General features: G+C 38.8%; 1 protein-coding gene across 1 annotated transcript; it reads right to left on the reverse strand.

The window, feature by feature from the left end:
* Positions 1-757: 757 nt before the first annotated feature.
* Positions 758-11352, reverse strand: LOC133736253 (protein HUA2-LIKE 2). The gene is made up of 11 exons (XM_062163691.1): positions 10937-11352; positions 10280-10356; positions 4545-6650; positions 3911-4364; positions 3325-3433; positions 3115-3227; positions 2756-2940; positions 2205-2667; positions 1672-2110; positions 1394-1567; positions 758-1223 (listed from the first exon to the last, which is right to left on the reverse strand). The coding sequence occupies exons 1-11, from the start codon at positions 11057-11059 to the stop codon at positions 1198-1200; spliced, it is 4269 nt and encodes a 1422-aa protein (XP_062019675.1). The 5' UTR covers positions 11060-11352; the 3' UTR covers positions 758-1197.
* Positions 11353-13185: the final 1833 nt, after the last annotated feature.

The raw sequence follows: 13185 nt of genomic DNA on the forward strand, positions 1-13185 counted from the left end.
ACTACCTCAGCCGTGTTGGCAAAAAAAGCATGTTCTATATGTCAATTTTTGCAGAAAGTATAATGGGATGTGATTCACACTGCAAAATACGACCCAGTTGGAGTCTTCTGCTCGGAAGAAGAAGAGGTTGAAGAGCTGCTACACTAATTCTCTTACCAAGGTGAAGGCCAAGGTTTTTTCTGCAAAGAAGAAATCGATCCCTATCAGAGAAAAGTATCCCGAGGTTATCATTACGGTCCTGAAAAAGACTGTCAAAACATTTGGATGAGGAGACTCATTCGAAAGTTTTTATGTAATCACGGTTAAATTGAGTATGCATGTGAACTAACGTTCTCTCTCTTACCCTGTACTTCTATGTTCTTTCTGACGCTTCATTGTATTGGTTTAGTGACATGCGTGGAGACTTTTCAGGAGTAAACTACCGCATTATTCAATGAAGTTATTGTCTCTACTCAAAACGATAACAAAAAAAAAAAAAACAAACAATTTTTTTAATTTAAAATGGTTAGGAGCAAAACAATTGCAGGACCGTTTCAAAAAAAAACAAAAACAAAACAAAACACAATTGCAGGACCTATTTCACCTTAAAAACTAATTCTAGGCTACACTGACTTGGCTCCCCCCATACAGTAGCATTAAAACATCAATTCCATTGATGGTTTGGCACCATCTGAATTTGAAGGAATCATCGAGGAGAAAAGATATGCACATATAAGCCAACAGAAGAATATATTTTCTAACAAATGACCCATGCATAAGTCGGTAAAATTTCACTAAAGGACTTCAAAGAGATGAACTAAATTATAAGATTTGGCAAAGTAAAAATACTGATACAATGCCAACCTAGGATTAGTCACGGCTCTCAATCATCTCTACAATGACGTCTCCCTGTCTGCCTTTTGCAGGAGGAAGGGTAAAATACATATGTACAAATCCGAAGGCATTATTGCGCTGGTCTATCTCTATTCCTTGGCCCTCTTCTAGAGGTCTAAACCTCACAGCATGATGAACAATGGCGAAGGCGAAATGACTTGAAAGGCAGCACAAGCAAGATCAAAAATGGATTATGCTCATACCTAAGATTTTTGGACCTTGTAGTATTAGCAAAAGTAAGACTACTATAAAAACTGTTGATCAATAGAAATTGTCCCGCCGTAAAGACACCAGTCCTGAGTCCTGACAATTTGCTACATTCACTCATCTAGGCCGCCAAAATCCTGGACCTGAAGCACACAATCAACCCTCAATGAGCTTAAATAAATGAACTTTCCAATAATCCTCTGGAAGCCACCAGCATAAAACCCAAATCTAAAAAGAGAAAAAAAAATAGCCGAGAAGATGGAGGAACAAAACTATTTTACTTTTTTTCTCCTTCGAAAAGAAACTCACGCACCTCTGCTGGTGACGGGTATTGGACCATCATAAGGCGGTATATAAGAGTGTCTGTGGCTTGCTGAGCGTGGAGGAAATCTCCACCCTTGGCCAGGTAATCTTGTTGGTTCACGAGGGGGGCCAGCAAATGGAGCATTCCCATAAGACGCCTTGCCTTTTTCAGGATAGCGAGGACCTGCAGCAGAAAGTAAAGAAAATAATTTTATGATCAACATTTCACCAGGAAAAAAAAAAAAACCAAACAGCTAGACCATCCTCTGTTACAGTTGGGAGAGTTACCAGAATAAGAATGTGCGGGAAACCTCCAGCTCTCATGGGGATCATAAGGAGCTGGTTTCATTCTTTCATGATTATTGTAGTAGTGTTCTCGGTCCCCATGCTGCATGAAGTCAAACCTGTTGTGATAAGGAGGCGGAACTTCACGCCGTGGCTTTACATGATGGTCTCCTTTAACATAAGAAAACTGATTCGACGGTGGGGCATGAGGTGGCCGTAAAGGGTAACCTTTGTTATGGAAGGCAGCCCCATCAGTTTGTGGAATATTTCTCCCTGAATTGGAAGGGAAACTACTATAAGAGCAGGAAGTAGAATCAGGCATCTGCCTGTGAAGATCTCTAGACTCAGGGGCATGATAGTGCACTGCATCAGGAATTGCTTGGTTAATTCTTGGTCCATTCAACTGCTGAGGCGGAGGTGGAACTCTGCTGTCATGCACATTCTGCAAATGCACGTCCAAGTTAGAAGACTGATTTAATGACAAATTCAATTTCCATCATAATACTGAAACCTTAATATAGAAAACAAAAACGCACATGTGAATCAGTGTATGGATTTAAATCAGAAGTAGCACATGGAGGGTGAATGACATGAGGAGGGGGCAGAGGTGCTGGTGGCGGTGGGGGCGGAGGAGACGATGGTAGAGGAGGAGATGACGGTGGCACATCTTGAGGTAGCGGAGGGGCAAAGGGATGTGGAAAATGTTGTTCAAACTGATTATGTGAAGCCTGCACAACATTGACTCCAGCAACACCGCAAGATGAACTCATGTCAACATCACACGACGGAGCCACATCCTCCATTTCAAGTTCTCCATCAACATCTTCCAAGATATGCCTATGCCTTTCAGTTGCGGGAGTGGCTTCATGTTCTTCATTAGTCTGAGGATTATGTTCAGGGGTGACAGCCTCAAAACTCTCCCCATCAGAATCACTTCCACCGTCTTCATCCTTGAGCATGCGGGGCATACAAAATCCCGGAAGTTGAAAACTTGAATTACTGCAGCAATACAGGAAGTACTCAATAAATAAAATACAATAACAGAGCATATGAGACAACCTAGCATTAAGATTGAAACAATTCAAACCTTCCGTATTCATCGACAAGCATACCCTCCATCTCTCTAAGAGGATCATCCAAAGACCTTTCTGTTCTCGAGGAGCGCCGACAATAAGCACCAGCAGAAGACCCACCCAGAGAATCAAGTTCTCGCATATGGCGACGAATTATGGACTCAGGAACAATCCTTCTCTCCAACCAAAGTTTCAAAACCTGTATAAAAGAGAAGGAACAGGTAAGGCATGCATGAGCCAGATGCCAGACAACTTCACCCGATAAGAAGTAACAGTGATGCGTAAGAGGATAATATTGCCCCATATTCAACTAAAACACCCCCTCCTCCCCCTTTAAAAAATAAAAATAAAAATAAATAAAAATTGTGCTTGCCTTTAGACACTGCCTACGATTCTCATTCGCCGAACTTCCAGGAGGAGCAGCAGCGGACAATAACCGTGGTAGTACTGCTTGGATTGCAGAAGTGTACATACCACCAGTATCACCTATTATTCAAAATCAATTCCAACATTACTAGATATGTAAAGGGTTCATACTTCACTCATTCAATAACTTTGATTCTGATGCACAGAGACACATTACCTTTCAAACCTCGAGAATGCTGAGCAATTGAATCGACCAGGAAAAATAAATCGATTCTCCGGTGTAAGCTCGACTCATTTTCCAAATGACGTGCCAGAATTTCCAACGCCTGAGTTGTAGAAATAAGTTATAGAAGGAAAAGTGATCAAGGAGTGTGTTCGTTATTCATCAGAATTTGAACATTATTTTAACCTCAAAATAAAACAGAAAAGAAAGTTGCAGTATCATCTACTACTACAATAGAGACATTTTCCCCCGACTCCATCTAGTGCTCAAGAACTAATTCATGCATCTTAAGCTTGTAATATACTGAGATAGAATTGAATTTTAAGAATAAAAATCCTGGAGGGAGATACAGGTATGAACCATATCTCAAAATAAAACAGAAAAGAAAGTTGCAGTATCATCTACTACTACAATAGAGACATTTTCCCCCGACTCCATCTAGTGCTCAAGAACTAATTCATGCATCTTAAGCTTGTAATATACTGAGATAGAATTGAATTTTAAGAATAAAAATCCTGGAGGGAGATACAGGTATGAACCATATCTCATCTGACCAAAAAACTTATTCAATTTTCCCTACCTTAGAAGCTACACCAATCTTTCCACAGTCGATAGCTACACGAGTTGCTCGACCAATGCTGTCCTTGGTCCTTGTCAAGGTTCCTAGCATTGTCTCAAAGGATGACAGAGCAGCAAGTGCTTCTGCATACCTGCTCACAGATTTTGGTCTTTGACAAACCACTGCTTCTGAGTTTTCATCCTCGTCAACTGGAGTAGATGTTCTCTTGTGCATATCAACATCAGGACTACAACTGCCATTGTTCTGAAGAATATTACTACTATCGGAAGTAGAAATACGACAGCCTGAAGTATTAGGAGGTGATGCTTGTGCAAGAGAATCTCCTCCATCTGTTAGGGATGGACTTGACCGGACACCAGCAACATGTTTTTCAGTCAAGTACTCAGTTGGATCGGAAACTGAACTAGGACCTTTCTCTATTTGTTTATGCTTGACCTCTTTTACAGCATCCATTCTAAGACAGAAATACAAAGCAACAGAGAATCAGAAGAATGCAATGCAAAACAGGTTTCAGTACTTTCTGGGAATACATAACTTTCTTGGAAAGTCACAGAAGACAATTCTTGTGAAATATGAACAAGAAAACAACAGTATCAACTTCAACCATAGAACTAGACTACTTATAGAAACTTACACGTCTTTTACATCTCTGTTCTCTTGCAGCTCAGGCTCCAGAGAATTGATGTCCTCCCTAGGGCCCTTTGCACCACAGTGAGGTGGACTAGCATTAATTCGACGTGGAACTTCAACAAATCCATGGCTGGTGCCTGGTACAGGATCTAAGCTCTTCAGAGTATGCTCTAAAGTATCACAATCAGTATCAGGATTTTCTGCATCTTTATTGCTTGATTCAATTATTGCATGACCTTCATCTTTCCGAGGAAACTCATCTATTGAACCTTGATTAAATCGAGTACCAGCCTCTCTTCTCTCCATACTATGTGATAAATTCCCTGGACTTTCAGTCTGAACTGCAGTTCCAATAGTGCAACAGCCAGCAGAACCAGCACAAAGAATTTTACCACCAACATGGTGCCCAGAATCTATGAAACCATTAACGGAACACTGATTATTCTGATTATCAGGACTATTCCTTCTTTGATCACATACATCCACTTCCATTGCTGATTTAGTATTTTGCTCCAAGATTACACGGTTTGGACTGGTAGAGAACCCTGAAGCATTATTGCCAAAAGAGTCATCACTATGCAGACCCAGACCATTCCCTGAATTACTTTCCACAGTTATAGTAACGCATGTGTTCATGCAAGAATTATGACAATCAATAGCAGATGTCCTCATGGCTGATGAATCATAGTTACATCTTTCATCATCTTCAGCTGCATTAGCTGACATGGCTTCTAGAGCACGATGAAGACGCTTAGATGGAGGTAAAACAGCTTCACCATCAGCCGAACAACCAAAAGACTGGTCTTTCTTCGAGTTCCAAAGCTGAGGCCTATTCTCCAAACTTTGAGTGCAAACTCTTGAAGGTGTATTATTACTTAGAGCTCCATTTACCACAAATGAGTCCCTACCACCAGGGCAATTGTCATCACATATTGGAGATGTATTGATCAGCCCTGATGGATTGAGCATGACTTCCTTCAGACTTTCTTGAATGTGCGAAGAGCTATCAACTTCCTCAACAGAAGATGGTTTATTCATTCGAACCCTGGCTCGTTTCACCAATGGCAGATGTTCATCTCCATCTTCCTTGGATAAATTTCCATTCATATTTCCACCATCAGTCTGCATACTTTGACTACTGCTCTGCAAACCAACATCTTGAACCGTCTCCTTGTCCAATATAGCAATAGGCTCAGCTGCATCATTAGTAACTCGCTTTCTGTTTGGTTTCCTTTTCTTCTTACTAAAAGCCTTTATTTGGAGATCAAGTCCTTTGATCAACTCAGCATCTCCTTCCAAGCATTCAACAACAGTCTCTGAGTGCTCTCCTTTACAACCAGAATCAGTAACACTGCCGTCGTTCAAACTAAATGTGCTAGAATCAACTGGAACAACTTCAGAACCATCATCTTCAGCACAACCATTTGAAACACAAGCAGCCAATTTAACATCATCACATATGGAGGCATCAGGTGATTTCCGTGTTCGTTTATTCCTTCTTAAACTTCTGTCCTGAACTGCATTACCAGATATATCTACAGCATTCTTGGTATCATCATCACGTGGCATTATGAAGTTCCGTAATTTACGTGATTCCGTCCTGGATGAGCTTCTTGACCTACGAGCTGGTGCTTCCTCTCTCTTTGAGACACAGCTCTGTAATCGCAAGTCACCAGATCTTTTTCTTGAAGAGCAGGTTGTCGGCACAGGTGTTTCAGAAACCATTGTGGTAGCAGCAGGTTCCTCAATTAAGTCCTCCTTATTAAGGGTGGCATCTACTAGTGCAGTAGCCGAAGCATCCTCAACAGAATTACTTGGCTCATTTTTATCAATGGTAGAAGAAGAAGATTTTGGACATAAATCAAGAATTGCTTCAGGAGCTTCTTTCTGATCCTTTGAACCAAAATTGCATGAAGAATCAACTGAGTTCCCACCATTTGCACTAGAGTTTAGCTCATCAACCTGGTCCTCTTTCTTCAACTTCTCAAAACTATCAATAATCTCCTGGACTGCACGAACAAAATCAGCACCCTTCCCATGACGCTTTCCGAGAAGAGACTGTTTCTTCTCCTCCGTAAATGCCTCAACATCAGCAGGGTTGCAGAAAGCACTGCATAACCAAAATTCTCAGTAAATAGGCAATCTTGCCAAGTAAAATCATATCAGACTCCAATGCACTTAATGAGAAAGAATCACTTAGGTCACTCAGGTCATATTCAGCAAAAGTAAAATGAATATGCGATGCAAATGAAAAAAAAAGGGGGAATCTACATGTCTGCAATGGATAAAGCATGAGAAAAGTAGTCAAAAGAACGCAAAGGTTTAAATTCTAATCTCCAATTAAGATAGAAATAAGAGAACTGAATGGCGAACATGATAATCAGTGAGGCATCGTAACAGTACATGCATATAAAATAATTTAATACGAAGGGCATGTACATCTGCAAGACATATAGAAAGCACTATAAGTATCTCAAGGTTTTCTTCTTCCCAGAACGTGTAGCAAAATACAAACCACACAGAAGCTCCCTTCAGTTCTCCAAGAGGAAAGAAAACTGGAAACTTGGTAGTCAATAATTAAATGCAACTAAAAGTCATAATCTCAAATCTCATGTAGCCTTTTGACATCACCCTTGAAACATATCAAGAATCACAGAAGTTTCAAGGATCACATCAAAGTTAAGTTATACACACATAGATTAATGTAGGTTGCAACTCTACCACCAATGAAAAGTCCCAACAGATTACCATAGATTGTAATCAATTTGTTTCTGAATCATAAAACATTAAATTTACTATCAATATGTTATTTAAGAGTTTTCAGGAGTTCTTTCTTAACAGGATTGTCAATGCTTTCACTAATATGGGCTACATTAGCTTGATTTAAAAAAAGCTCCAGGCATTGAAAGTTAAAGACTACTGGCCATCAGTTTAATCACTGAATCTGTATATACATCAATGAATTTCTGCTAAAAATGATCTGATAATATTTGCAAAATATCTATTGTACACAGTAATATGAAGAAATATTTGTAGTGTTAAGGAGAAAGTTCCAATGAGATTGAGGGATTGTAATTTCCTGTTGTTGTCAAGGATAGGCAACTTCTAGACTTGGCCATAGTTGCTAAAGATGATGTCCAAGTAAATGTGAGAATTCTAAACTTGGCCATAATCTTTTCTACCCACAGAATTCGATACTACCAACATTTACACCATTCTTTTGTTGTATGTAGCTACTCCATATGGGAGTGCTTGTGATCTACACTTCAACCCTTAATGCTTAAAGGAAGAAATTGAGCTCTACAACCCTTCTCCCACAAATCACAAAGCCCTCTTAAGCTATAAAAAAAAGCACATAGAGGCGTGCACATGCAAGGATAGATATTTGTTCCCCCATTGACATGAGCAAATAAGGAAAGGTACTGTATAGAAAGACATATCCAATATATACACATATGCTAGGCTCCGCATTAATATCCTAGTGTATCATATGCTTTTATGAAACAAGCAGATAACAAAAATAAACTCATTTTTTATCAACTAACTCTCATCGAAATATAATTACACGAGAGTTACCCATGAAACCATGGTTAACATATGAGAAAATAGACCTGTTTTCAAGCATGACCTTGCATTTCATTACCAGAAGTCCAACAATGAACCCTGAATGTGAAACATCACTCACAGAGGGTCTTTATACCCCAAAAAAGGAGGCAAAATTCATACTTAAGGTCTAGCATAGGTCCGCCCACCCGAGACATGTATATATAGGGACATGTTCTCTTCCCTGACAGTCTAGCATATTATATCATAAGTCAATCTGAAACATTGATGAGCTGCATTCTTGTTTGAATGCATATAACTAGTCTAGCAAATTAAATATCTAGCAAGCAAGCAGTCTCCTGTATGTTTCTTTATATCATATAAAACTAAAACAACATGTCTTCCAGCTTTATTGAAATCCAACCAATATAAACCCAAACTTCTAAAGTTGGTTACATGGTTCCATTCAGTTCTAAAATGCATCAAAAAATCAAGTCTCTGTCTAACGGCTTTATTCTACTCTAAAGAAAAACAATGGATAATACCCGACATTTTAAATATACACCATGACATACATCTTGCACTTAAATTTAAGGATATATCAACAGATCCATATATATGAGATATATTAAGAGACGAAGATATTGGGGGTAGATATTATACATATTAATGATGAAGATATTGCAGATAGAAGATATATCTATCCCCAAAAGCAAAAAAAATAATAATAGAAAAGGATATATTGCAGATATCTATCAATACCTGGCAATATCAAGGACAAAATTTTTGTCTATACTGAAAGAACATACAAAGGTTTCTAAATCAGTGACTGATTATTGACAAAGCCCTCCTCCAAAAGCTTTGTTCTCACTTGTTAGGAGATACTGAGCACGGTTTACCACCCTTGGATGGTAAGGTTTCACTCAAAGCGTACCAACTTCAATCAATTAGTCGCTTCATAAGACATCATGGTATAAAATAGAGTGACCAACTATTAACAAAACCCTCATCCCAAAGCTTTGTTTCACTGGTTACGAAATACTGAGCAAGGTTTGCCATGCTTAGAGGGTAAGGTTTAACTCAAAAGTGTACAAAGTTCAATCAATTATTTGCTTAAAAGGAAATCCTGGTATAAAATACAATGAAACAAGCAATCTTCAACTTATTTGTGAAAAACAAATTTAAACTCTTCCTCCTGAGTCTGGTTCTGGGATGGCAATAAAAGCTAATGAAAACACTAATAAAAGAAATTGTCGTGTTCATCTCCATTATACTGATATCTATTAAATCCTTAGTATTTTATTTAATCCTACCATTAAGCATAATGGATCAATAAAGCAAGAGACATAGGTATATAATTCAATGAAAAGCACTTGCCAACTTATTTGTGAAGTAACAATTTAAAATCTTCCTCCTCAGTTTGGATTGTAGATGACAATAAAACCTAATAGAATTACTAACAAAAGAAATTGTCATGTTCATCTCCATTCTCCTGTTATTTATTAACAGATCATAATTTAGGATTTATGTCCAAAGTTAAGCATAATGGATCAATAAAACACTGTCCCTATAGGGTTTTCAGTTCCATCTAAATCAAGATTCTCTCCTCTCTTTTTTCCACTGGATTGTTGACAAATCATCATCACAATTCACTTACTGACATTGTAAGAGTATATAATGTTCTTATCCAGATACCATTGCTTTATCCATAAGAAAAAAGAATAAAGGCCATAATAACTAACGGCAATAAATCATCAAAGTAACATATAAAATGGGCTTTACAGTCTAGTTGCCAGTTGACCTTAGTAGTGCAATCTCTTTCCTGGGGCAGATCACAATAAGAAATATCTAAAAGGCGAAGTATCATCTTCTAGTACAGATAAATAAATAAAAGAAAGCGGTGATGGAAATGAAGGACGGATCCAGTGGCAGAGTAATGAACTAAGTATCATTTGACCATATGTTTATAGACAATAACATAACGAGCTTCACTTTTTCAATACACTGTGATAACATAATACTCATACCTTACTCAAACAACACACACCATATTTTATAAAGTAGAAAGTTAACTTCCATCAATAAGTCTGATCGGAAAAGAAAGTTCGTAGCTAATCAATTTTTAACTTAAGGAGCAATCGAGAGTCCAACCATTGAAGTTAGTAGGAGTTAATCAAGAGTGCATTAAGGACTTACATCTGTTGTGTTCCAAAGAAGAAAACAAGTACTTTCTTCCAATCAGCAGAGTAACCCCACTTCTCGGGCTCACTTACCTGCAATCAAAAACCAAGTTGATAAGCCCAATTAATCGGTATCTATGGGATTCTCCAATGGGAAATCATTGAAAATAAGTCTACTACTAAAAGCATGTTAACGAACCAAAACGACTGTAGTTACTGCAGTTTCAAAGTGACTACCTAAGAGAATCACCGATATACAAAATTTGACAGTGCTAATATAACATTTCCCCACTTTAACTACAGAGCATCGCCGCCAATCATCAAGTCCTCATTTCACATGCATCGAAATTAGATTAAACAAACTGAAACAGCATAAATCTCCTCTTCTATCTAGCACTTCAAATGCATCGAAATTAGATTAAACAAACTGAAACAACACAATTCTTCTCTTCTATCTAGCACTTTAAACTAAAACTTAAAATTCAAACTCAGATCCAGAAAAACCACCCTTCCAAGTACTAGCCGGCAATCTATCAAACCTAACCAAGTATCCACAAAAAGCACCCAAACCCTAACTAAACCATATCCTCAACTCCTTAATCCTCTTCACTCGGCACAGCCGCACCGCATAAGCAAAACTATAAGAAAGAGATTCTCAGCAAAGAAAACTTACCGTAGCAGGCCAAGCAGGGAACCCTTTGACTTTAGCAAGCACAAGATCGCCGACCTTCCACTGGCGGCGAGCCGCGGCGGCCTGAGCGGCTTTGCTAGCTCCTTTCCTCCTGCTAGGCGCCATGGCAGAAACCACGGGAGCAGCTCCAATTCAATGAGGAACCGCTATTTGAACTGAAACGAATACCGGAACTGAGCTATTTGCCGCAATCGCCCAAGGAATTGAACAATTGTGGAAAATCTCCGGGAGGGATTCGCCGGCATTGAAAAACGAGGATCGCTTAAGAAGCGAAGGACCTCCGGCACTGTGCGAAGCTGCGAAACCCTAATTTCAGAGAGTGAGAGAGAAAAGCGAGAGAGAGAGAGTTGGGAACTCTGATAGAGAAGAAGTTTTTTTTTTTTTTTTTTTTTTTTTTTTGGGTTTATGTGGAAGAAGCACAAACAGAGATATGAGAGTTTGGTTAGGTGAGGGGGGACTAATGTGCGCCTGGTGGTGATTTTCTTTTTTTTTTCTTTTTCTTTTTGTATTTAATTTTTTTTTCTTTCCTTTTCGGCCTTTGGGCGTAAAAGAGTAGTGCGCTATCGTGCGCCTAGGTGCGTGGGGTACGTGCGGCGAGGAGTAGCCAAGTGCAGTGCTGTGCGAACAACACGTGACCCCACCCCAAGTGATGTGATTCATATCTAGAGGCTGAAGGCCATGCTTCATCACTTCACTGTGGGACTCGAGAGCTCAGGGACAAGGGTAGTAGGGTTTGGATCTGTCATCCTTTAGTTTTTTTCACAAAATCTTTTTTCTTTTTTTGGTTGCTAGGATACTAGGAAATCTTTAAAAAAAATCATAGATTCCTTTTCAAAAAAAAAAAAAAAAAGGCATAGATTCAAGAACTAACTAGAGTGTCTCCGGTGGAAGTGTATTAAGGATTAAATGTTTATTAAGGAAGTGTAGTTAAATTACGTGTAGAGGAAGGTGTTCTCCGGTGGTTGCAGAGGAAGAGAAGAAGAAGAAGAAGAGAGGTCGAGGGAGAGATAGAGAGACTGTGCGGCCAGGATAGAGGGAGGGAGAGAGAAAATATAAAAAAAAAGGGAGGAAAATTAAAAAAATAGAGAAAAAAATAAAAATAATAATAAAAATAGAAAATTAGGGGCATAATAGTCATTTCAGATCATTTTGGACTTGTTATATGAGAATTTGAGAGAATAAAGACTATTCAATTTAATTTAAAAGGCGAGGGACCAAACTGTTTTTCAGGGAAAAATATGAGGAGCAACAAGTATTTAATCCTAATCAAAACTTAGATATATGATCGAGATATGAACATATACCTGGAGAAGCCATTGAGAGTGATGAGCAAGCTCAACCTTCAATAAGCTAATTATATGAACTAAACGTCGTAGTGTCTGAATTTGAGGATGAAAGATCGAAAGTAGTAGTATTGTTACCACCTCAACAAATATTTTATGTTTCTTAAGAATAAATTACTTTCTTTGTGTGGTTTTTAAAAAAAAAAAAAATTTGAAAAAATAAACTTAATTTCAATAAAATGCAATTACAAACTGACCGCAACCACATCACCTATTAAGGGCTTAGAACTGCATCGACACATTACAAACTAAAACTAACTATCCCCTGCCAACAACTCCCATCCCAAGAGGCCGACTCTAGCCCGATAATCCATCTCTCCCAAATTGGAGTATAGACCCACTGTCCACCCTCCTTACTAACAACAAAGCCTATATTAGATCAAAGCCTCGATCCATGAGAGATGCTGGCTACTACTGCTCTCCACATCCAGTTATAACGCACATCCCTTGCTCCTGTAAGCAAGTTGGAGAGCGGCACACAAGTCTCGCCCCAAAAGGCTAGCATTCAACGTCATCTGGGTGGCGAACATTCTTTTCCTCGACGGGCAAAAAATCGACACTGATTGAAGTTGTGATTGATGATAAGGATTGTCGATCTTTGCAGGCGGAGGCTAGGGTTGAGAGAGAGCATAGGTGAAGCTATACCTTGTTCGTGATGAAAAATTCGGAAGAGGATTTCGACTTACCAATGAATGCCGACTGGAGCGAGAGCTGATCAGAAATGATCGAGAAGCTTTCTTTGAGCGTTAACTTTGGAATTTGACCGTCAACTCAAAGACAAGAGGGGTACATGCAAAAAATCCTCGAATGCCTAGGTCAGTATATTTCTTAGTTGAGTGTAGAATAAAGAATCGGAAGGAGATGCATTACTTGAATGTCGAGCCTCCT

The sequence above is a fragment of the Rosa rugosa genome, chromosome 3, assembly GCF_958449725.1.
Source record: "Rosa rugosa chromosome 3, drRosRugo1.1, whole genome shotgun sequence".
NCBI classification, from domain to species: domain Eukaryota; kingdom Viridiplantae; phylum Streptophyta; class Magnoliopsida; order Rosales; family Rosaceae; genus Rosa; species Rosa rugosa.

Excerpts from the sequence above, each read along its gene's own strand:
- LOC133736253 (XM_062163691.1), bottom strand. The coding sequence starts at position 11,059 with ATGGCGCCTAGCAGGAGGAAAGGAGCTAGCAAAGCCGCTCAGGCCGCC. Across the intron at positions 6,651-10,279 it reads TTCTTTGGAACACAACAGAT|TGCTTTCTGCAACCCTGCTG; the intron begins GTAAGTCCTTAA and ends TTGGTTATGCAG. Across the intron at positions 3,228-3,324 it reads GCATTCTCGAGGTTTGAAAG|GTGATACTGGTGGTATGTAC; the intron begins GTAATGTGTCTC and ends TTTGAATAATAG.